This window comes from Miscanthus floridulus, chromosome 16 (genome assembly GCF_019320115.1).
Source record: "Miscanthus floridulus cultivar M001 chromosome 16, ASM1932011v1, whole genome shotgun sequence".
In the NCBI taxonomy this organism is placed as follows: Eukaryota; Viridiplantae; Streptophyta; class Magnoliopsida; order Poales; family Poaceae; genus Miscanthus; species Miscanthus floridulus.
The window spans coordinates 44,481,524-44,506,533 of record NC_089595.1 but is presented as its reverse complement, the minus strand read 5'-3'; the positions used below and the strand labels follow the sequence as shown (position 1 = coordinate 44,506,533).

Genomic DNA, 25,010 nt, shown 5'->3' with positions numbered 1-25,010 from the left:
ATCAAAAGCTAGAATATGGATTTCAAGCTAGCTAGCAAAAACAGACAAACAAATTGCCGAGCTAGAAGAATGGTGAGAGAAGGCATACCACAGTGCCAAGCTCTACAAGGAAAGAACAAAAAGATGGCACGACCACCGAATCAAGCTAAAAGAATTCAAGCAAGGAGACAAGGTCTTTCTCTTTAATTCAAAAGTCAAGCTATTTGGTGAAGGAAAATTGCGTAGCAAGTGGAAAGGACCATACACCGTCATGAACACATCGCCACATGGCGCGATCACCATCTAGGATGATGATGGTACCATATTTAAAGTCAACGGTCAACGTTTGAAAATTTTCCTTAAGCCTTCTCACATTATTGACTTTAACCAAGAAATTGATAGAATAGATTTAATTGCTTTTGATAGATTTATTCAAAACTTATAAAACTTTAAAAATAATTATGCTAACATATTCTTTCATTTACTTAAAATATAAAATATATATATATATATATATATTGTTTTATCTTTCTAAGCAAGCAATCATGGCTAAATGACCTCTATGCCCTCACTAAACAAACCATGATCCTTGTTTATTCTTGTTTGATTTTCACTGATCACATGATTATTCAGTCATTATTACAAAATCATGTGAATTTTGCAACATGCATATTCCTTTGATTCACCATGATCATGTGCATCCCACACTATCACTCACTGATACTGCTGAATCACAATCGAGCACCAGCATCCCTTGAATCCATGCACACGCACCTAGACAAAATATCAGGCCAGGAGGAGGACCTAGGGGTGCGGGCACACCCTTGGTGCGGCTGCACCACTCGTGGCTCCGCTGGCCCTCAATCCTCACGTGTATTTCTCTGATCTAGTGTGTATCATGGGTATGGCGGTGCTTGGTCCTTTCCTTCTCTGTAGAGGCCGTAACAATTATATAAGTCACCCCATAGCCTCTCTTCTTCTCACACCAAGCTCCAAGCATTCCTCTCTCCCTTACAAAGCACTCTAAGCTCTCTCAATCTCAACATGGCCAACCACACTCTCACCTTGTACACGGCCTCCTGCTCCACCTATGATCTTGAAGGAGTGTCGGCTTCGATCGACTTAGTGCCCAAGAGCTCCTATGTGAGGGAAGAAGCAAGGATAATCACCGAAGAACCGCTCGCTATCATGCCACCATCGAGTTATGCTATGAGTAGTGGCACTAGCTTGAAGTCTACAGCACGTTCCAAGGCGCCCCTTGGTGGCACCAAGGAGAAGAAGGCGGTGCCTACAAGACCAACCACCGGCGCCATCGGCCTCAAGAGAAAGGCACATGAAGCTAGCAAATCTAGCAAACGTTCTGTTGTAATGCCTTCGAGCAGCTCGGTCTCTCACGCTAGCTTATCCATGCATACCGCTAGGCCTAGTCTCTCCTATACCGTGGTAGGCGTGCGCAAACCTAACAAGGGGTATGGGAAGGCACTCATGCACAAACCGGCTAAGGAACCAGTGCGCAAGCCGGCTCTGTCAAGAAAGGAGTTGGCGGAATCCTCAAGTACGCCTCTTAGGTTCAAAAGGATGGTGAAGCCTCCTATTAGAGGGCAGCCCACTGGATTCTTTAGCGACAGTGACAGTGAGTAGCCACCTAAAGGACCTACGCTCGCCTCACTTAGTACTAGCAACAAAAGCCTGCGCGCAAGCATTTGAAAGGCCAATGATCGTCTCACCGATAGTCTAGTGAAAATCAAAGACCTCGGCGATGAGATCAATGAGCTTCGCCACGGCTTTGGAGAAAAGATTGCCAGGGTGGCAAAGGCGGCGGGAGTAGAGCATGCTCTAAATCGGCCTTTCTAGGCCACTCCCGCCAAAATAAATTAGACACATCTTTACCTTTCAAGTTTTTCATTCCTAATCATTTTTTAGTTTCCATCATGTAATGCGCCTCTCATTTTATAATTGAATAAAGATATTATTATTAGAAACATTTTGTTGCACTTGTTTTCTTGTTCTTTTTGTTGTCATAATAAGAACAGGAAAGAAAACAAGTGTGGGAGGCACCACACTCACCTCCGACTCAGTTGCACAAAAGATGGCCAAATTCAAATTCGGCTTATGCAACTCTCTCTCTCTCTCTCTCTCTCTCTCTTACTCCCTAATTAATAAAAGTTTTACAACTGAATAATTTTTTAAAAGTAAACTAAAAAGAAATACTCCATCTCTATGTCTTCCTATGAAAGTTTGCATACTTTTATTCCTTGCTAATATTCCTAAAAACTTGTGAACACTTTTTATAGGGATCTCACTTTATCTAAGTAATTGACGAATGAGATATAGTAGGACGACATGACACTTGCTCATTTCCTACAAAGTACATAGAAATTATTTTTACAAATAAAATTCAAAATAGCATGTTCCTTGAATGACATTCAAATACCTACCAAGGCCATATTTAATCATACTTGACAAAAACCTTCCATATATATGCCTATTACTTTGTGTTGAGTTTGGTCAAATTTTGTGACCCCTGTTAAGAGAGGTTTCATGCTCCCAAGATCAAAACTCACATACATGCCACAAATAATCAGCTATTCCTATACTAGGAATACGCTAAAACATGTTTTCATCACCAGCAAAATAAATACTCCATGCTCTAGAATGTGGTCTCACTAGCATATTTTTGGAAAGAGACAAAAAGGCTATGCAAAAAGTTCTGAAAAAAAGAATGGGACACATGAAGGACCCAAAGTATAGAAAAAAAAGAATGGGACACATGAAGGTCCCAGAAGCATTAAAAAGATATGATGAGCACATGAAGGCTCATAGAGAAAATAAGCTAGCCATGTCTCAAAATATAAAGCTAGAGATCATATCAAATAAAGGAGTATAATTCCACCAAAATTCCACACACTTGCATAGTTTTGATCTAAGAGTATGACGCTTCTCTCCGGTGAGGTCCGGGACTTGACTTTACAACATATGCAAGGTAAGTGTGCCACAATTTTTTTATTCCTACCCAAAAACTCCACATAAGCTTTAGAAGTAGGATGATCAAAGAGAAGGCAAAATTTCAAAATATGCCTTGGAAAGGAACCACTTACAAAATTGAGTGATTTGAGAGAATCATTCAAGGAACAAAATCTATCTTTATGTTTTAAAAAACCATAAAACCCAAGTTTCTGAGCAGGGATAGAGTGAGAAGATTTGAATCCAAACTATTCTATTTTTCAATTGCCCAAGATATTTTGGTAGACACTTGGAAGTTCACAGGTTCAGGTGAAGCTTGGAATAACTTGCATGCAGATTTTTAAATCAAGGAGATGAACGCGCTTAGTCCTTAGAACTTTACTCGAGAACGAGCAAAGGACTAAGTGTGGGGGAGCTTATTGGCGATGCTTAACTCATATTTCTATTGCTAACATTTAAAACAAAATGAACAAATATAAAAAACAAAACTTAGAAATAGGGTTTTTCACTAACATTCTCCATGAGTTTTGGTATGTATATGTTTTGCAGGGCAACACATGAAAACACACTAAAATGCGCAACCGAGAAGGTGCTTTCAAGCAAAACACAAGCAAAGCCCATCCAATCTCTGAATCTAGGCCAAGCACTAGCATGGGAGCCATCTAGGCCCAACCAGCAACCCACCAGAGCAAGGCGGTGGTGAGTGGGCTGGGTTAGGGGGTGCGGCCGCACCACTCCCAGCTTAGGCTAGCCCCACCTTGCTTAGGCGATGCATTCAATGCATGGGGAGGTCGGTTGCATGGGTGCTTTCCTAAAATACCTCACCAAACCGACCTCTTCAAGCTATAAAAGGAGGTTGCCTCTTCACATTCATGATCATCATACACTTGGAGAAGAAGAGCAATAGCACCTACATTTTCTTATTAGCTTCTAGCTAAATTAGCATAGGGAGTGAGAGAGGGAAAAGTTGGAGAAGTACTGGAGTTCTACGTTCGGCACCTACTCTACGTTCGGCACCTACTTTATCATACACTTGGAAAAGCATCGGCACCTACTCTAGCGTCGGAACGATCGGCTCCTCTACTTGTACCTCTACGTTCGTCTTGCTACTTGGAGTAAGACGTTCATGTTCATCTTTTGATATCGAGTTCTTAAGAAAGTTATCTTTGTTCATTGCAAACTTGCGGGTTCGTCGTTTGTCCCTTGGACGAATACTCTAGTAGAGGACTCCTGATAAAGACAGAAGTTCCTGGCCAACGCTAGAGTAGTGACCGATAGCATATACGTGGTGTCTAAGCTAGAAGCCAACTTTTGTTTGCCTCGTATCCCTCAATTAAAGGATAGGCGGCAGGTGGTGATAGCCCTGTCCGTCCTCTGTAATCCCCCATGTTCGGATACGGCGTAGAGCTACAAGCCGGTATCGCTTGGTAGACTAATCATAAGCCGGTGCTCGAAGCAAGTCTATAGTGGCAAAGTTACCTTTTCTTAGGTTCTTTAATCTTTAGAAGAACCTCACTACCCGAGTGACCCTTCCTCTTGTTCTCCTGGGTAAACTAGCCAAGGTACTACTTACAATTCCGTTCATCGTGGAAATACGATACCCTGAATACCACCGGGTGAAGTGCTACAACGGTACTTCCGTGCGCTTGTGGACTTTTCTGCTTATGTTAAGAAGCACCAACAATGGCAAAACAAAATGGCCCTATCAAATATACCTTTGCCTTGAGCCCATTTTGTTTTTCTCTTTCTTCTTTTCTAAGTCTTGGAGCATGATCATCATCATCACATGGCTACCAACATCACCATGGACTTTATCTTGCTCCACCACTTGGATTGGACCATCCTATCTAGTCACACACTTAGATGCAAGGATTAGTCCAAATAGGTTTCATCAATTATCTAAAACCAAACTAGGGCTTTCATCGGCGCGCGTGGAAACTGTTGGCGTAGCGCGTCCAGCGACTCCCAAGTGGCGAGCTCCGGTGAAGAATGTGACCACTAGATGAGCCCTTGCTCTAGTGAACGATCACTAGGAGACCAGCGATGCTGAAGGATCTAGAGAGGCACCTACAGAGGTGATAGATCAGAAGGCAATGCTGATGATACCTGTTGATTGCCTAGAGACAGCTTGAGCTAGGACACATGGAACTCTAGGTGAACCAATGAACCTGGAGGCAGAGCCAATTTGTAAGCCACGACACCGATCTTGGCGATAATCTTGAACGAGCCAAAGAACTTGAAGCACAGCTTGTTACTAGAGCGGCGGGCGATTGATGACTAGACATATGGATGCAACTTCAAATAAACCAGAGCACCAACTACAAAAGAGCGTTTGGAGCGGCCTTTGTCAGCTTGATGTTTCATGCGGAGTTGAGCCCGGTGGAGGTGCTGCTTGACCACATCCTGCATAAGCCCCCTGTCTGCCATCCAAGACTGTATGTTGGGGACTAGAACTAAGGACTACATGTTGATGCCCAAGTGACGAGGAGCATGCCCATAGAGAACCTCAAATGGGGTGCGGCCCAAAGCAGAGTGATATGAAGTGTTGTACCAATACTCAGCGAGGGAAAGCCAATGGCTCCAGTGAGATGGATAGGCTTGTGTGAAGCACTTGAGGAAGGTTTCGAGGCACTGATTGAATCTCTACGTTTGGCAGTCGAATTGAGGATGATATGCGGAGCTCAGGCGAAGAGAAGAGCTAGCCATCTTGAACAACAACTGCCAGAAGTGACTGGTTAAAATCCAACCCCTGTCCAAAATGATGGATTTAGGCAGACCATGCAAACGGTAAGCTTGATTGAAAAACAACTTAGCCATCGTTGCAGCAATAAATGGATGGCAGAGTGGAAGAAAATTAGCAAACTTCGAGAATTTATCGACCAAAACCATAATTGCATTAGCCGATCCTGACAATGGAAGTCCTTCGACGATATCCATGGAGATAATCTCCCAAGAGGCAGCAGGTACTGGCAGCATCTAGAGCAATCCTGGGTAGCAGCTGCGATTCGACTTAGCTTGCAGACATGTAGAGCAGGACTGTACAAAGGACCAAATATCTTTCTTCATTCCAGGCCAAAAGAACAAGAGCTTGATCCTCTGATAAGTTGCAGGTGCGCCGGAGTGACCACCCATGGGCTCAGAGTGGAAGGTTTGAAGTATCGCTGTTGCATAGACTTGTTGGAGCCCAACCAAATATGGTTGTCTAAAAAATTACCCCATGTTTGGATGCACTATAGTTATTTTGAGCTAATTTTGAGCGGTTGTGCTAGCGCCCGGGCGTCCGGAGGCCCATGCTTACACTTCGTTCCCTACCGCAATGCATGCATCTCCCTTCACCCCCGCGCCCATCCCGCCTCGGAGGCGGCATCCGTTTGGACGGAGCTCCCGCGCCTACGCTCGACGCACGCCGATTGCCACAGTGAGATAGAGGTAAGGGAAGGGAAGGGAGGGGAGGGAGACAAGAGGAGAGGGCAAGTCGCACCGCGCGAGGAAGGAGCCGAAGTCCTACGACAAGCCGCTCTCCGCCAGCCACAAGCGTAGTTGCAATATGTGCAACACCTGATCTACTTTTAAAACATCGAGATGAAACACATGCAACATACGTCTAAAGACAGATGAAACACTTGAAACATACGTGTATAGCATTTGCAACATGTTCAACACCAGACAACTTTTAAAACATTTAGATGAAGCATTTAAAACAAACGTCTGAAACACCTAAAACACTTGAAACATAGGCTTGCAACATGCGTATATTGACATTACAACATATGCAACATCTTAGATCCACTTTTGCCACATTTAGATGAAACACTTGAAACATAAGTCTGAAACGCCTAGAACACTTAAAATACGATGTCGCTTGCGGCCACGACCTACCTGATGGGGGACTGCAGTAGCCAGCAAGCTCGGGTCCAGAGGGAATGTCGAGAGCAAAAGACTCAGCGTGCACAGGCCTCTCCTTCCTGCCATGCCACAGTGTTTTTGGCCGGACATGAGAGATGAAGTGTCCGACAACGACTTCCTTCTGGTGGCGTCGGGGTGGTGGTGGCATGGTGCTCGCCATGGCCGTGACAGGTGGATGGGGCCGCGCCGGTGGATAGGGGTGAGGTGCGGGATGGTGGAGCAGTGCGGCACAGAAGGGGAAAGGGCATGACACATGTGAGGGATGGGCGGGGTGCGGCAGGCGGATGAGTAGCCACGCGCCCACGTCAAGATGAGTGGATAAGCGGAGCGGAGATGCTTTTTGAGAGAGAACGGATGAGTGAACGAGCCGCATCCGGACGCAACGGACGCCGTAGCTCAGCGTTATCGAATTTTTAGCTGGCTAATGATTAGCCCGTGTATGGACCCTCAGTGACAATTTTTTTAGGGAGGGAGCAAGAAACGAAGAAAAGAAAAGGAAAGCAGTTGTGTACCAGCGCGCTTCACTTGAGGCCCCAATTTCAAATCCCCACCTCGTCGTCTCCAAAACCGTCGCCTGCCTCCATTCGACCATATCCCCTCCGCTGCCCAGCGCCACCTCCGGAATCCCTAACCCTCCGAGGAGGTCCAGCCCGCTTCTCGGCGTTAGCCATGACGGAGAACCCCGGCGCCAAGGCTGCGTCGGCGCAGGTCTGGAGCCGCGTCGCTCTCGGGAATCTCACCAACGTCGCCGCCGCCGGCGGCAGGCTCGGCGCCCCTGATGCGGTACGTACGGTATGGTTTTTGCATTACGTGATATATCGGGTTCCATGTGCAAATCAGTTTTCATGTGCTGATAGATTGCTCACCGGGCTGGTACGCCCCGCATTCGAGCATGATACGGAAGTTCAATGTGGCATCCGTTCAGTTTCTGGGCGTGCCACTGCTCTCAGAGACTGATATGGTTGGAACTGTGACATTCTTCAGTTACCGCAACGGGAACTCATTCCCTGACCCCGTTTGAAAAAAAAAAACTGGATCCGCGGGGACGACATCCCACCGGGTATTTCATCGAGAGGAAGACCTTCTCACGCAGACCGATAAAATCACTGAACCCGGCCCCACCCATATACAGTGGCACCGTATCCCTGTGAGACAGGACGGCCACAGACCTGTACTTTAGCGTGGGACAGACCTGGGGATTTTTTTACCCTCAAGCCTGAAATTCGCCCCCGAGGGGGATCGAACTCAGGACCTGAGGGGTACCGCAGGAAGCGTCGACCAACCGGTCTAGCTTCTGTTGGCCCTGACCCCCTTTTGACTTCTCCAGCACCAGTTGAGAGCTCACCCAGTGGCAAAATCTGCAAACCAAGCATAAACAATTTATTGGTGAGATATGAGAATAAGAAAAACATCCAAACATCAAAAGGAAGTGGCAATTACAGCAGAAACACACTTGCATAGTTTTCTTGAAGAGAAAAGAATCCCATGGGCAAGTGCCAAACTCCATTAATCAATGAATCTTTTTACCATTCAATCCATTTTGTTACATGATGCTGTATCAATATCTGACAAACTGACAATGAGAATGCTTCTCTGACTACTTACATTTACCCTTTGTAATCTGTTTACTTCAATCTTATGCAAATTTCCAAAGTCAGTAACCCCCTTTTACCGATATGATTATATATATCTATAGGAAAAGGAAGTGGATGAAGCTAGAAAGTTAAAATCTTGCTCCAGAAATGTTGAGTGGCTAAAAGAAAAGCTATTGAAGGAGCAGGAGCACAGGGAAAGAGAGCTGAAGGAAATTGAAGCTATGGGCCTGACCCAATCCACTTCCTTTTGGCTTCAATATGGATGGTGCAAAGTGCTGCTCAGCAACAAACCTGATGTGTCTCCTTATAGCGACTTACCCCAAAAGTATCTATACATTATTACTATCCCGATCCTATTTTTTGAGCATATATACAGAGTATTATCTTGTATTATGACCATAGATACAAAACTGTACAATTCACTACGTGCAAATGAACTATAAAATTGCTGGCTTCTTTTGCTGAAACCTTGCACAAAAGATTGATTATTTAGTCAAACTCAATTCTTAGTTATCTTCCTCAGATAAAATTCATTTAGTCATCTGAATGTTGACAACAAGCAGCAGCAGCAGCAACAACAACAACAACAAAGCCTTTAAGTCTCAAATAAGTTGGGGTAGGCTAGAGTTGAAACCCAGCAGAAGCAATCAAGGTTCAGGCACGTGAATAGCTGTTTTCCAAGCACTCCTATCTAAAGCTAAGTCTTTAGGTATATTCCATCCTTTCAAGTCTCTTTTTATTGCCTCTACCCAAGTCAACTTCGGTCTTCCTCTGCTTCTCTTCACGTTACTATCCTGGCTTAGGATTCCACTACTCACCGGTGCCGCTGGAGGTCTCCGTTGGACATGTCCAAATCATCTCAGCCGGTGTTGGATAAGCTTTTCTTCAATTGGTGCTACCCCTAATCTATCACGTATATCATCGTTCCGAGCTCGATCCCTTCTTGTATGACCGCAAATCCAACGCAACATACGCATTTCCGCGACACTTATCTGTTGAACATGTTGTCTTTTCGTAGGCCAACATTCTGCACCATACAACATAGTAGGTCTAATCGCCGTCATATAAAACTTGCCTTTTAGCTTCTGTGGTACCCTTTTGTCACATAGGACACCAGATGCTTGGCGTCACTTCATCCACCCTGCTTTGATTCTATGGCTAACATCTTCATCAATATCCCCGTCTCTCTGTAGCATTGATCATAAATATCGAAAGGTATCCTTCATAAGCACTACTTGACCTTCCAAACTAATATCTTTCTCCTCCCGAGTAGTAGTGCCGAAGTCACATCTCATATACTCAGTTTTAGTTCTACTGGGTCTAAAACCTTTGAACTCCAAAGTCTCCCGCCATAACTCCAGTTTCTGATTCACTCCTGTCCGGCTTTCATCAACTAGCACTACATCGTCCGCGAAAAGCATACACCAAGGGATGTCCCCTTGTATGTCCCTTGTGACCTTATCCATCACTAAGGCAAACAGATAAGGGCTCAAAGCTGACCCTTGATGTAGTCCTATCCTAATTGGAAAATCATCCGTGTCTCCATCACTTGTTCGAACACTAGTCACAACATTGTTGTACATGTCTTTAATGAGCCCGACGTACTTCGTTGGGACTTTATGTTTGTCCAAAGCCCACCACATAACATTCCTTGGTATTTTATCATAAGCCTTCTCCAAGTCAATAAAAACCATGTGTAGGTCCTTCTTCTTCTCCCTATACCGCTCCATAAGTTACGCTCCAACGGTTTTCTTTCGGGTTTCATCTCCATTAGAATGGCTAGATTTAACGTTGGCTCGCTACGCCTATCATAACCCTCCTCCTTTATCAGGGCTTGGGATATGCTATGTTGAGACAACATAGGCGGAGTTGAATGTTGACAGGCAAGCATTAACAAATTTGAACGAAGTTGGTGAAGCTACCCTTACCAAGGATAGTGCTGAAAGTTCTACTGGGGAGGTCAACTGGCTTGAATATCCGGTATTATCTTGCCGTCACCTGCCATACTAGACCTTTCATCTGTTTTCCAGTTTTTATTCACTATGCAATGTTGTGCTAAAAGTTCACTTGTCTCCCTAGCGGTTCTTGCCATCTCCTGCCTAAGATTTCTCAAAAGAAATTCATGTGATACTAGTATGGGTGTTGTTTCATGTGCCAAGAATACATACTTTGATTTTGATCTTTGTTGTTCGTTTCATTCTGGACAGCTTGCTGCACTAAGTGAAGAAAGAGATAAACCAATGAACCACCAACCTATTGTGACTAAACAGGAAACAAGAAATGCTGATGATACATCGTTGAAGGTTGGTCAATTCTTATACTCATAAAGTTGGTGGCTTTTGTTCCTATCTCCTCTCTGAAGAACATTTTTTTCTGATGCAATACTGCAGGATATGTTTTCAGGTGTACATGGAATGGGCAAAACAATTACAGCACTGGAGAGAATTATAGACGAACTGATTAGTTGTCAGGACAATGAACGCAGTATTTTCAATGAAAGATTGAGCATCGAAAGAGACAAAGTGCAATCTTTACAGCAAGAGAGGGATCAGCTACGTTCACAGGTGGCCCTACTGCAGTCAAAGGTAAGGACAGATGTGAGAATATTTCTGTTATCTGGAGTACTTTGAGAAAAAAGGGCAGCCTAGCATATCCTCATCATAATTCTCAAATTTGGATTAATCTCTATGTGGGCATGTTATCCAAAACCTTTATGTCCTTTTTCTTTTTTGAAGAGGAAACATTATTGTGGGTTCCTAGGCAATATAGAGAAGGTTTATCCATTAATGTACATGAAATGGAGAAAGAGAATGACATGCAGTTTTCCTCTGCGTATCATTATATTTAGAAGAAAAAGGGGTAAGAACGCTTACAGCACCACACACACTTCCAACGCACTTATAGGTTCCTAAAATATGTGTGCCACAAAAACACATAGACTGACCACAAACTCTAACACCGACAAATTAACCTTCAGGAGGCGCTAGGGCAAGGCGGTGAGTAATACCTTGCTCCCTGACCAAATCCCAAAAGTGTAACTCCTCTACAGCATGTCACGGACCGGTGGCGTTGGACCCCGACTATGTAGCCCGTAGTCGTGATTGGTAAAGGGGCGAGGTTTTTCCTCTCTGCGCCCTATGTTGGAGAATAGGACAAAATAGGATAGAGATTAATTCTTTGCTTCATTGATTCTCGGTCCAGAAGGCAGATTACATAGCCCTTTGGGTGACCAACAAATCCTCCTAAACCTTAGGCATAACATGGCCTTCTCAGCTAGTGTGTCGATGTCTTCCCATGTAGCAGACGCCATTGGCTCGCCCTTCCATTGGATGAGCACCTAGCGGACACTGCGTGATAGGCGTGTGCACACCGCGCCCTTAGGCTCCGGAACGGCAGCGCCATAGTGCATGGCCAGAAGAGGCGGTGGCGCATCCGGAGGTGTCTCGACGAATTTCTTGAGGAGGCTGACCTGGAAGACGTTGTGGAGACGCGCCCTGGGGGGTAGGGTGAGCCGGACAGCGACGTTATTGATGACTGCCTCAACGCGGTATGGCCTGTAGAAGCGGGGGCATAGCTTGCCAGTTATCGCGACCGGAAGAAATGCCGGGGTCCGGTGGCGAACACACAGCCACACCCAATCTTGTTGGCGTACTGGACCTCGCGGTGGTGCTTGTAGACCGCTGGTGCCTGCTCGAGCTGGTAGCAGATGTCCGCCAGTAACTCATCGCGATCCGCCATGTTCTTAGCCACCGTGGTGACCCGAGTCTCACCCGGCTCATAGGAGCGGATTGAAGGGGCTGTTGGCCGTAGACGACCTAGAATGGCGTGTCATATTAGGAAGGTCGTGTTGTAGACGTACTCTGCCCAAGGAAGCCAGCACAACCACTGGCGTGGTCGATCCCCCATGAAGCACTAGAGGTACATGGCGATGACCTTGTTTGTCGCCTCAGCTTGGCCGTCCGACTAGGGGTGGAAAGGAGTGGTCATGTGGAGCTTGGTGCCACTCAACCGCATCAGCTCCCGTCAGAATGTGGAGGTGAACACCGAGTCTTGGTCTGACACCACAATTGTGGGATGCCGTGGAGTCGCACGATGTCGTCGAAGAATGCCTTGGCCACCGTCTACGCCCATACGGGTGGGCGAGCGGAATGAAATGGCAATTCTTGCTGAAGCGGTTGACCACCGTAAGGATCACCGACTTGCCACCCACGCGCGGGAGAAATCTGGGCCAATGTCCACCTAGACCACCTGCGGCACCGGCAGCGGCATCAGGAGCCCTGCTGGATGCAGATGCTCGGCCTTGTACTGTTGGCATGTGGAGCAACTGTGAATAAAATCCTGGACCAAAGAATGAAGGTTAGGAGTGTGGAAATCTCGGCGGAGCCTGTGCGTGCGTTGGCTGCCCTTGTGGCCGTCGTCATGGACGGCAGACACTAGCTCGTGTAGGAGGAGCAATGTTGGCGTGATGTAGAGCTTCGATTGAAGACGACCAGGCCATCGATGATGGACCAAGGCCTGGTCTGCTGACCTGCCTCAGTCTCTTCCCAGAGAGCGACCAGTGCAGGGTCTATGATGGATAAGTCTCATGTGTGGCTGGTCTTTGTGGGGCTATGATGCTCACATGGTCATGGTCCTTGTGGCTGTTTTTCTGTTTTTAGGACAGCATCTTAGACTAGAGGACATCATCTTAGAGGACAACATCTTAGACTAGAGGACAGCATCTTAGCTAGGACAGCATCTTAGACTAGAGGACAGCATCTTAGAGGACAGCATCTTAGACTAGAGGACAGCATCTTAGCTAGGACAGCATATTAACATCTTAGACTAGCATCTTAGACTAGCATCTTGTCATATGCTTGGCTGGCTAGCAGCCTATAAATATGTAACCCCAACCCCTCAGGTTAGCATGGCATTTGTGTGAGCTTGTGTGAGAAATAGACAAGAAAATTGCCCCAACTCCTAGTGTCATCCTCTCTCGATGAGAGTAAGAATTCTCCTACTACAAAGAGTGAGAATTCAGCGACTAACAACTGGTATCAGAGCCGTATTATCCTTGTGGCCGTCGTCTCGTGCCGAGGGTGATGCCCGCGGAGGCGCCCAGGGCGGCGCCGCCGGCAGGCACAAGCCGGCACGAGACGACGCCTGCCGCAACTGCGGCCAGCTTGGCCATTGGGCCAAGGATTGTCGACAGCCACGACGCGGCCAGGCCCACGTCGCACAGGCGGAGGAGGAGCCAGCTCTGTTCATGGCACATGCCAGCATCGAGCTACCTCCAGCAGCACCGGCCGCAGCGGCTCTCCTCCACCTTGACGAGCCAAAAGCACACGCCCTCCTCGGCGACAGCTCCAGCAACGACAAGACTGACGGGTGGTGCCTCGACACCGGCGCCACCCATCACATGACCGGTCGACGGGAGTTCTTCACCGAGCTTGACTCTAGCGTCCGAGGCTCCGTCAAGTTTGGGGATGCCTCCGGCGTGGAAATCAAGGGCGTCGGCTCCATCATCTTCACCGCCGTGTCTGGTGAGCACAGGCTGCTCATCGGAGTCTACTACATCCCCGCGTTGAGGAACTCCATCATCAGCTTGGGACAGCTGGATGAGAACGGTTCGCGCGTGGTGGTTGAGGACGGAGTCATGAGGATTTGGGATCGTCGTCGTCGCCTTCTTGCCAAGGTATCCAGAAGCGCAAATCGACTCTACGTCCTTAACGTGCAGGTGGCACAACCCCTCTGTCTCGCTGCTCGTCGGGACGACGAGGCGTGGCAATGGCACGAGCGTTTCGGGCACCTTCACTTTGAGGCCCTGAAGCGGCTCAGTGCCACGGAGATGGTGTGAGGCCTGTCGTGCCTCGACCATGTGGAGCAGCTCTGCGACGTCTGCGTGTTGACGAAGCAGAGGCGACTCCCTTTTCCCCAGCGGGCGAGCTTTCGAGCCAAGGAGAGGCTCGAGCTCGTGCACGGAGACTTGTGTGGCCCGGTGACACCGGCCACACCGGGAGGACGACACTACTTCCTGCTGCTCGTCGACGACCTCTCCCGCTACATGTGGGTGATGGTCCTCGTCAGCAAGGGAGAGGCTGCGGACGCCATCAGACGCGCGCAGGCTGCTGCAGAGGCGGAGTGCGGCCGCAAGCTGCGCGTGCTGCGCACCGACAACGGCGGCGAATTCACGGCGGCTGAATTCGCGTCGTACTGCGCTGACGAGGGCATTCAGCGCCACTACTCCGCGCCGTACAGCCCGCAGCAGAACGGCGTCGTCGAGCGGCGCAACCAGACGGTTGTGGGGATGGCTCGGGCCCTCCTCAAGCAGAGGGGGATGCCGGCTGTCTTCTGGGGAGAGGCGGTGGTGACGGCCGTCTACATCCTCAACCGCTCGCCTACCAAGGCGCTCGACGGCAGGACGCCGTACGAGGCTTGGCATGGGCGCAAGCCGGCGGTCTCCCACTTGCGGGTCTTCGGCTGCCTCGCGTTCGCCAAGGAGCTTGGCCACATCAGCAAGCTCGACGACAGGAGCACTCCGGGAGTGTTCATCGGCTACGCGGAGGGCTCGAAGGCCTACCGCATCCTCGACCCGAAGACACAGCGTGTGCGCACGGCGCGCGATGTTGTGTTCGACGAAGGGCGAGGATGGGCGTGGGACAAGGCAGTGGACGACGGCTCGGCTCCGACGTACGACGACTTCACTGTCGAGTACGTCCACTTCGAGGGAGCTGGGGGAGTAGGCAGTTCTTCTTCGGCGAGCGCGTCTACCCCAGTCTCCGAGCCTCCACCGACCCCGGCACCTGCTACTCCGACAGCACCACGCTCTCCAGCCAGGACCTCGGCTGCGATGAGCTCTTCGCCGGCTCCACCACAGCCGGCAACGCCACGCACTCAAGCACCGACAGGCACCACTCCGGGCACGTCTACTCCACCACCAGCTCGTGTCGAGCACGGCCCGGTTGAGCTCGCTACTCCGCTCTCTCACGACGAGGAGCGCGTCGACGCGTACCACGACGGCGAGTCGTTGCGGTACCGTACGGTGGAGAACCTTCTCGGCGACCAGCCGGTGCCGGGACCGGTGCCTCACGACCTGGAGGCGCAGTTGCACCTTGCGTGTGACGACGGCGAGCCTCGGTCGTTTGCAGAGGCCGAGAGACACGCGGCATGGCGCGCCGCGATGCAGTTGGAGATGGATGCGGTTGAGAAGAACCGCACCTGGGAGCTTGCTGACCTTCCTCGTGGTCACCGCGCGATCACCCTTAAGTGGGTGTACAAGTTGAAGAGGGATGAAGCCGGCGCCATCGTCAAGCACAAGGCTCGCTTGGTGGCACGAGGTTTCGTGCAGCAGGAGGGGGTCGACTTCGACGACGCCTTTGCTCCCGTGGCACGGATGGAGTCCGTGCGACTCCTCCTTGCGCTAGCTGCCCAGGAGGGCTGGCGTGTTCATCACATGGACGTCAAGTCGGCGTTCCTTAACGGCGACTTGAAGGAGGAGGTCTACGTGCACCAGCCGCCGGGATTTGCGATCCCCGGCAAGGAGGGCAAGGTGCTCCGCCTGCGCAAGGCCCTCTATGGCTTGCGGCAGGCACCGAGGGCGTGGAATGCCAAGCTGGATTCCACGCTAAAGGGGATGGGCTTCGAGCAAAGCCCGCACGAGGCGGCCATCTACCGACGGGGCAATGGAGGTAATGCCCTGCTGGTGGGTGTCTACGTCGACGACTTGGTGATCACCGGCACCAAGGATGCGGAGGTGGCGGCATTCAAGGAAGAGATGAAGGCCACCTTCCAGATGAGTGACCTGGGGCCTCTCTCCTTCTACCTGGGAATCGAGGTACATCAGGATGACTCTGGGATCACGCTTCGACAGACCGCCTACGCCAAGCGCGTCGTTGAGCTAGCTGGGCTCACCAACTGCAACCCAGCTCTCACTCCGATGGAGGAGAGGCTGAAGCTGAGCCGCGACAGCACGACGGAGGAGGTGGACGCTACGCAGTACCGGCGTCTTGTGGGGAGCCTTCGCTACCTCGCCCACACACGGCCGGACTTGGCATTCTCCGTCGGCTACGTTAGTCGGTTCATGCAGCGACCGACGACGGAGCACCAGCAGGCTGTGAAGAGGATCATCCGCTACGTTGCGGGGACTCTCGACCACGGCCTCTACTACCCGAGGTGCCCTGGGGCGGCACACTTCGTCGGGTACAGCGACAGCGACCACGCCGGCGACATCGACATCAGCAAGAGCACGAGCGGGATCCTCTTCTTCCTCGGCAAGTGCCTCGTTAGCTGGCAGTCGGTCAAGCAGCAGGTGGTGGCCCTGTCCAGCTGCGAGGCCGAGTACATAGCGGCCTCCACCGCTTCGACTCAGGCGCTCTGGCTCGCTCGACTGCTTGGTGATCTCCTCGGCAGAGACACTAGAGCGGTGGAGCTCAGGGTGGACAGCAAGTCCGCTCTGGCCCTGGCAAAGAACCCCGTGTTCCACGAACGCAGCAAGCACATCCGGGTGAGGTACCACTTCATCCGAGGCTGTTTGGAGGAAGGGAGCATCAAGGCGAGCTACATCAACACCAAGGACCAGCTTGCGGACCTACTCACCAAGCCCCTTGGGAGGATCAAGTTCCTTGAGCTCTGCTCCAGGACCGGGATGGTTCAACTCTCCCACAAGACGACGCACAAGACTTAGGGGGAGAATGATGGATAAGTCTCATGTGTGGCTGGTCTTTGTGGGGCTATGATGCTCACATGGTCATGGTCCTTGTGGCTGTTTTTCTGTTTTTAGGACAGCATCTTAGACTAGAGGACAGCATCTTAGAGGACAGCATCTTAGACTAGAGGACAGCATCTTAGCTAGGACAGCATCTTAGACTAGAGGACAGCATCTTAGAGGACAGCATCTTAGACTAGAGGACAGCATCTTAGCTAGGACAGCATATTAGCATCTTAGACTAGCATCTTAGACTAGCATCTTGGCATATGCTTGGCTGGCTAGCAGCCTATAAATATGTAACCCCAACCCCTCAGGTTGGCATGGCATTTGTGTGAGCTTGTGTGAGAAATAGACAAGAAAATTGCCCCAACTCCTAGTGTCATCCTCTCTCGATGAGAGTAAGAATTCTCCTACTACCAAGAGTGAGAATTCAGCGACTAACAGTCTGTGGCCTGAACTTGGCGAAGGCGGTTGAGGAAGTCAAACCAGGGCGACGAGATGGCGAGAACGGCACCCACCTCTGTGTCGTGGCGTGACAGAGCGTCAGCCTTGGTGTTGGTGCTGCCTGGCTTGTACTCCATGGCAAAATCGAACCCCAGAAGCTTGCCCACCCAATGGTGCTGAGACGCTGATCCAATAAATATTTGAGGCTGAAATGATCCGTCCTCACTAGAAAGCGGTGTCCCCAGAGATACGGCCGCTAGTGCTGAATGGCCTGCACCAGGCCTATCAGCTCTCGCTCATATGCAGCACCGCGCCGAAGCCGTGGCTTGAAGCATCACACTCGACGACGAACAGTTCCGTGAAATCCAGCAGCACCAGCACCAGCGTTGCGGTGAGTGTGGTCTTTAGCGCCTGGAAAGCTGATGGAGCTTCCTTCGATCACAGGTACGTGCCCTTGCAGAGCAGGGTTGCGAGTGGTGCGGCGATGGTGTCGCAGTCCCGCACGAATTTGCTGATAGTATCCCGCGAGGCCGAGGAGGCCGCTGAGATGATGTGGCCCAAGTACCTTGGCCAGATCCATGATCACGCCGGCCGTCGAGATGATGTGGCCCATGTAAGAGATGGAGGCCATCCCAAATGCATACTTGGACCGCTTGACGAAGAGCTTGTGCTGTTGGAGGATGGTGGGCTCCGCGTGCAAGTGGCGGAGGTGATCAGTCCATGAGCTGCTGATAATTAGGATGTCATCGAAAAAAAATGAGCACGAACTGGCAGAGGAAGGGCGTAGCACATCATCCATTAGCACCTGAAATGTTGTCGGGGCATTGCACAGCCCAAACGGCATGACCAGGAACTTGTAGAGGCCGTCGTGTGTCCGGAAGGCCGTCTTGGCCACGTCGTCCAAGTGCATGCGGACTTGATGGTAGTTGGAGCGGAGGTCAAGCTTGGTGAAGAACCGAGCACTGTGTAGCTCACCGAGGAGTTCATCGACCACCAGAATAGGGAAAGCATCCTTGACTATGAGGGCATTGAGGGTTCTGTAGTCGACGCAAAAACGCCACAAGCTGTCAACATTCTTCACCAACAGAACCGGTGAAGACAAGGCGGATGAGCTGCGCCGAATCAGTCCCTGGTCCAGCATGGATGCGCATTGGCGTTCCAGCTCCTCCTTGTGCGTGGCCGGGTAGCGATAAGGACGAACGACCACCAGCGCCGACCCGGCAGAAGAGTGATGTTGTGGTCGCGGTATCTGGGCGGCGATTGCCTGTGCGGCTCGACGCACAGGCCGGCGAATTGGCGAGGAGGGCTTCTAGGAGGTCGGGGCCGGAGCAGGAACGGAGGCCAGGGCTCGCCGAGCCCGCCACGCTGTGCCAGCAGACTTGGTGACCGCTGCGCCAGAACGACATGGTGAGGGCCCCGAAATCCCATAGAATGGGTGGGCCCAAGAGTCGCGAGCCACTGCGTGCCTAGCACCGCGTCGTAGCCGGCTAGAGGGAGGGCAAAGAAATCCACCTGGAATGCCTCCCTGTCGATGGAGAAAGGCGCGCTGATACCAAGATGTCACGGACAGGCTGCGTCGACCCCGACTATGTAGCATGTAGTCATGATTGGTAGAGGGGCAAGGTTTTCCCCCGCTGCGCCCTATGTTGGAAAATAGGAGAAGATAGGATAGAGATTAATTCTTTGCTTCATTGATTCTCAGCCCCGAAGGCAGATTACATAGCCTCTCGGGCGACCAAGAAATCCTCCTAAATCTTAGGCATAACATGTGCCTTCCTAACTGACGTAAACCAGGCCCGCCTGGGCGTGGTGACCATGCCTATGGTGCGCCTGTGGCCTTCCCATCCCATGATCTGTGGGAGTACTGTCTCCCCCACATGACAACGCACGAGCAACACTAAGAGAAGCACCATCAGAGATACACTTATTGTGGTCATTCCACAAAGGCCAAGTGCCCAAGATCACAAGGGAATTGAGCCCCTTCCGCAAAACATCAACAACCTCCTTGGAAATCCTATCCCACCGGCCATCAAAGTACTCCTCATTTTGCTGCGGACAGAGATGCTGCAACCCAACATTTCGCAGAAGAGAACCAGAATTCCCGAGCAAAGACACAAGACAGCAGCAGGTGGTTAATGCTTTCAGCAGCTTGATCAGTGGCGGACCCAGGATTTGAAACCAGGGTAGTCCTAGTAAAAAAATTTCATGTACAACACGACAAAATTTAAAGAAAAAGTTCAGTAAAATGGCTATAAATTAACCAAATTGAGATAATACAATTGAAAGGTTGAAAACTTAAGTAAATTTTTTTTATGATCGACCAAAGTTATAGAAAAAAATACAGCAATGTTTAGGACACTAAATAAATAAAATATGGAAATATATTTTATTGATTTGATGTCATAAACTGGATACTTTGTTTTATATATTTGGTCAAACTTAAAAATACTTAATTTAGAACAATTCTAGATATTAATTTATTCACAGAGGAAGGGAGTGCCACTCTCTCTTAAAGTAAGTGCACGTCTAGAAGTAAAACTTATTTAGTTTGACCAAATATGTGTAAATAAGTAGTAGCATTAACACGTATGGTACGTAAATATAAGTGCTTCCAGCTCTTCCTTCGTGGACGTGGCAGGATGGGCCGGCCCAACTAAGTAACCATGTCCCACTCCTACGGCATGCTGGCCCGATTCCTCTTCCCCTCCCAAGCACCTTCTGATTAGTACCACCTCCCCTGCTCAGGGATACAACTCCCACCTTAAAAAACTGAACGGTGCAGAGCCTTTTGAACTTGAAGGGCCGCTCGCTCGCGCAGATAGAGAGCCGAGAGACGGAGAGTGCGTTGACGGGTGGGTGAGACAAGTAACGGGCCAAATTTTTTATGGCCTGCGCAGAGTACTAAAAGTAATTTGAGCCCAATTCTAAGGTAGTCCTGGGCCTACCTGGACTACCTGCTGGGTCCGCCACTGAGCTTGATCACAATGTGGGAAGTTTGGAGGATGGGGGAGACCATGCCTTGCAAGCTGATCCGCCGTCCAAAACCTGCCCCGTGTTCGAGGAAAAAAAATAGTAAGAGAGTAGAAGTCCCAATTATCGTAATTTTGTTAATAGCTAGGGGCCAATTTAAAATGAGTCGTTTTTTTCATCCTATGCATACGTAGGGCACATTCTTGTTTGTACATGCCATATTGGTGTATATTTTCAAATTCAATGTAGATCATTCCAACACAAGCATGTCCACGTGTCTTCTCCAGATATTACAGCTGAGACATGAGTTCTGTATGGGAGCTTCTGCTCTGCCTATGTGCTGGCTGCAGAAGCATGATGGTTTTGAAATGTTATAAGTATTAATTCAGCAGTTTACCTTCATGTGAATAACTGACGAATTATTTTGTTCTGAAGATGCTGTTATGTTGACTTGTGAATGTGAAGGCTGAGTTGTGTTATCTAGTTTCTAGCCATCAGATAAATAGACATAACACCCTTCAACAAAAACGTTAATTAAGTGTACAATGAATCACCAATCACTATGACCTGAATAACACTAATTCGATATACTCCCTCCATTCCAAATTATAAGACATTTTGATTTTTTTGGTACATAGATTTTGCTATACACTTAATATACACTTTGTCTAGATACATAATAAAAATAATATATCTAGAAAACCAAAACATCTTACAACTTAAAACAGAGGGAGTAGTAAATTCACAAACCTAACAATATTTTGGGCTAATAATCACAAACCTACCACATTTTGTGCTCATTTCGCGAACCTATCAATATTTTAGTTTTTCTTCTCACAAAATGACTTTGTAAGCATTTCCCCACTAATTAATGATTAGGCCCACATGTCAGTCTTACATCAAATATTCACATGTGGGCCCAACTGGTCATGAACATATTGTTGACATGTGGGCCCATCTGCATGTGAAAGTAGAATAATCACAAAGTTATAGTTTTATGAGAACCCAAATTGTGGTGGGTTTGTGAAACGGGCACAAAATGTCGTAACTTTTTTGTGACAATTAGCCCAAAATATTGGTAGGTTTGTGGAGTTTACTCAGTTTCATATGTGGTGTTCTTTTCTGTGTTCAGTCCTTCTAGTAGTCTGAATGTCTTTTTTCATATTTGACAGTTAGGTGGAGATTGCTCTGCTTCAAACACAAAAATACCATGTGTAGTAAATACTCTTGCAGTGGACAGTGAAGCAAAGCCCAATCTAAACAAAACAGAAAATTGGCTGAAGACAGTTGAAGAATTGAAGGCACAGACTAGTAAGTGGTTTTATTACTTGTACTAATCATTATCTACACATCTGGTTTGGATGTTCAAAAAAACTTCAATGTCATGTAATATCAGGTGGCCCAAAGAAACAGTCTGTTGTCATTGAAATTTGTGATGATGAGGATGCATGCATTTGGTGTGATGATGATGAGAAGCCTTCTCTGAAATCAAATGCCTTGGGCAGTGGCGAACCAGGAACGGGTTCATATGTTCATATCTTTATCAAGTATAGGAAAGGTTTTGACATTGGTATTAACTATTTATATCTTACACAAAGATAATACTAGGAGATTCTAGAGTAATGAAAATATTGAATCAAATATTTTATGCTTTAAGTGATGTGTTCAGCAGGCAGTTTCAATATTTTTTTTGACTGTTTGCAATTTCAATAGTAGTGTCGTTCCATATATATTGACAGGTTCTGTAGTACATTTGTAGCAGGTTTTTTCTGCTCTATTTGTATAACAATAACCTAAGTATGCTGTATGTGATGCATTGCCTAATACAATATCAGAATATTGGTTGATTATATGGTGCATGCGTTTCAAAATTGTTGTATTTTACATTTTTGTATGTGGCAGGGAGTGAACCGAGCCAACTTACGGGGTTGTATGAATGGTTTTTCCGTGGTAATAAACTAATGCTCTCTTCTGGAATGAAGAAATACCTGAGAGAGCTCTGTGGTTGTGTACCGCCAGAGATCCCATTCTATATATATCAAATGAATAAATCGAACTTGAAGAGTAGGGGGAAGATGGTTAGCTCCAATCCTTCTTATTTGGATTTGTCAGATGATTTGCTTCCTATGCTATGAAAACTATGATTTATAGTTAATTGTTTGCATTTTTCTGTTGCAGCGGCTCTCTGCAAAGTACATCTCTAAGCCCTTGCTTTCTTGCCTGCACAAAGGGGCGGGCTATGCTCATTTTGAACTCGATGGGGAATATCGTGGTACTGTTAGAGTGAAACTTAACCCAGATGGCTGTGCGAATCTCACATCAGGCTGGGAAAATGTGGTTGCAGATAAGGATATTAAAGTTGGTGACATATGCGCCTTCCACTTTAAGATTTCTGATGGTGCTCTTAAGCTGTCTGTCTATGTGTTCCATCCAGTACGCCACTTGGTGTTGGTGAGATAACTCCCTTGGCCGTGTAATATAGGTAGCGTTGCTAGGACTGTAGTAATGCCCGTGGAATGGAGAAGGCATGTAATGTTGGTAGGACCGTATGACAAAAGCCGTGCAAGTCACGTGTTTTTGGTAGTGTAGTGTATGTAACATTGCTAGGACTGTAAAAGCTATGCCAGTGGAATGGGAAGCGCAGGTAACATTGCTAGGACTGTATGACGCAAAAGCTGTTCTGGTGTTCAATGTTATGTATTACTGCAGGGTTTTTTTTTAGTGGATTTTTTTGAGTGGAATGTATTACTGCAGGTAACATTTCTTTTTACCTCTTCATGGATAATCCATTATCCAGATTTCTCGGTGTGCCCTGGTAGACCCCTTTGTTCTAGATTTTGCTTGTCAAGCAAGAGAGAGCGAGGTAGCCCCATAAGCTAGAGAATATCATTCCCGGATCATGGTCTTAACCGGTGGTGATATCCCTCTTATCACTGCCGGTTGGTGGCTCTAACCGGTAGTGATATATCATTCAGATTTTGAATCCATCCGGTAGGAATAAGTGTCTTCCACTATAGAACCATTTTTAGGGGCGTATCTTTTTTGTTGAGGTGGCTCTATCAAAATTTGCCTTTAAAAATAGTTTTTGAACTTGCCATCCTCTATAAACCAATTTTTAGAGGGGGTCAGGCTTTCGAGCTAGGTCTAGAAATGTCCTCTATTTTTAGAGGTGGCTCACAAGTTGAACAAACTCTAAAATTAGAGGCGATTGACAATTTGGCTTGCATAGGTGTAGCACAGTAAAAGATTTATAACTTTTTCAAATCACGTCGGGTAAAGACAGACTTTATGTAGAAATTGTAGTACTTAAATATATTTATAATTTTGTAGTTGATGATTTTTCCATTTAAAATTACTTAAGGCTTGAAATTTTGTTTTAAGTTTTATATTTTGAAATTCAATATTCCAATTTTTCTAAAATGACCTTAGATGGACAAACGATCTAAACCAAAATTATAGTACTTGAAAGTATCTGCAACTTTGCAGATGACTGCCTTTTCATTTGAAGTCATTTAGCGCCCATAAATTCTATTTTATGTTTTTATTTTTTATTTTGTAAAGTATATCGGATGGAGAAACAGTCAAAACCAAAGTTGTATCGAAGAGATATGCACATTTATTGTTGATAACTTTTTCATTTGAAATCATGTAGCGCCTATAAATTATATTTTAAAATTAATGATTTTGAAATTTATATATTTTTTAAAGTTTTAAAGTGACTTTGGATGGAAACATGACCTAAACCAAAGTCGTGTACTTGAAGAGAGAAAATTTTCAGTTCAAACTTTTTTATGTGAATTCATTTAGATTCTCAAATATACATTGCAATATCACTAGAGTGAATACAAAAGGATGTGTCATCCACTAACAAGTGACTTTGAGGCACAGTGGCGAGGAAGCAACACGTGACTTCTGGTGGACTTCAATGGAGTTTAAAAAAAAGTTCTACTAGTTTTTTGTCCTGATTTACAAATCATGTAAAACGGTTTTTAGAGGCGACTAGGTTTGGCCTGCCTCTAGAAATCGTCTCTAGAGGCGGCTAGGTTTCTATAGACATATTGCCTCTACAGATGGTTTTCAGTCGTTGTCGGCTCCCTAATCATTGGATGGATTTTCAGCTTAAGGCCCAGCATTGAAGCAAGATCACTGCCGGTTCTAGCATACCAAACAGTGATGGCTCAGTAAGAATTGTCGGGTAATGGTTGACTTCTGGTTCATATTAATTAGTCCTTAATCCTCTTGTGCAGTTGAATAGACGATTCTTTATACTCCCTCAACCCAAAAAAATGCAATTATGGGATCCGCGCCGGTCAAACAAGCTCAAGTTTAACAAAGTTTATAGCAAATAGTATTAATATTTATGTCTTATTATAAAAATATATTTTATTACTAATTTAATTATACTTATTTTATATTATAAGCGTTTATATTTTTTATACTCCATCCGTTCTAAATTATAAGACGTT

At 47.4% G+C, this 25,010-nt stretch overlaps 1 protein-coding gene across 1 annotated transcript; it reads left to right on the top strand.

Annotated features, from left to right (window-relative positions):
* Window positions 1–7,329: 7,329 nt before the first annotated feature.
* Window positions 7,330–23,270, top strand: LOC136513459 (mitotic spindle checkpoint protein MAD1-like). Its single transcript, XM_066507464.1, has 9 exons — window positions 7,330–7,632; window positions 8,546–8,769; window positions 10,328–10,424; window positions 10,652–10,747; window positions 10,835–11,029; window positions 21,717–21,855; window positions 21,941–22,114; window positions 22,447–22,622; window positions 22,723–23,270. Exons 1-9 carry the CDS (start codon window positions 7,519–7,521, stop codon window positions 23,002–23,004), a joined length of 1,497 nt encoding a protein of 498 aa, XP_066363561.1. The 5' UTR covers window positions 7,330–7,518; the 3' UTR covers window positions 23,005–23,270.
* Window positions 23,271–25,010: the final 1,740 nt, after the last annotated feature.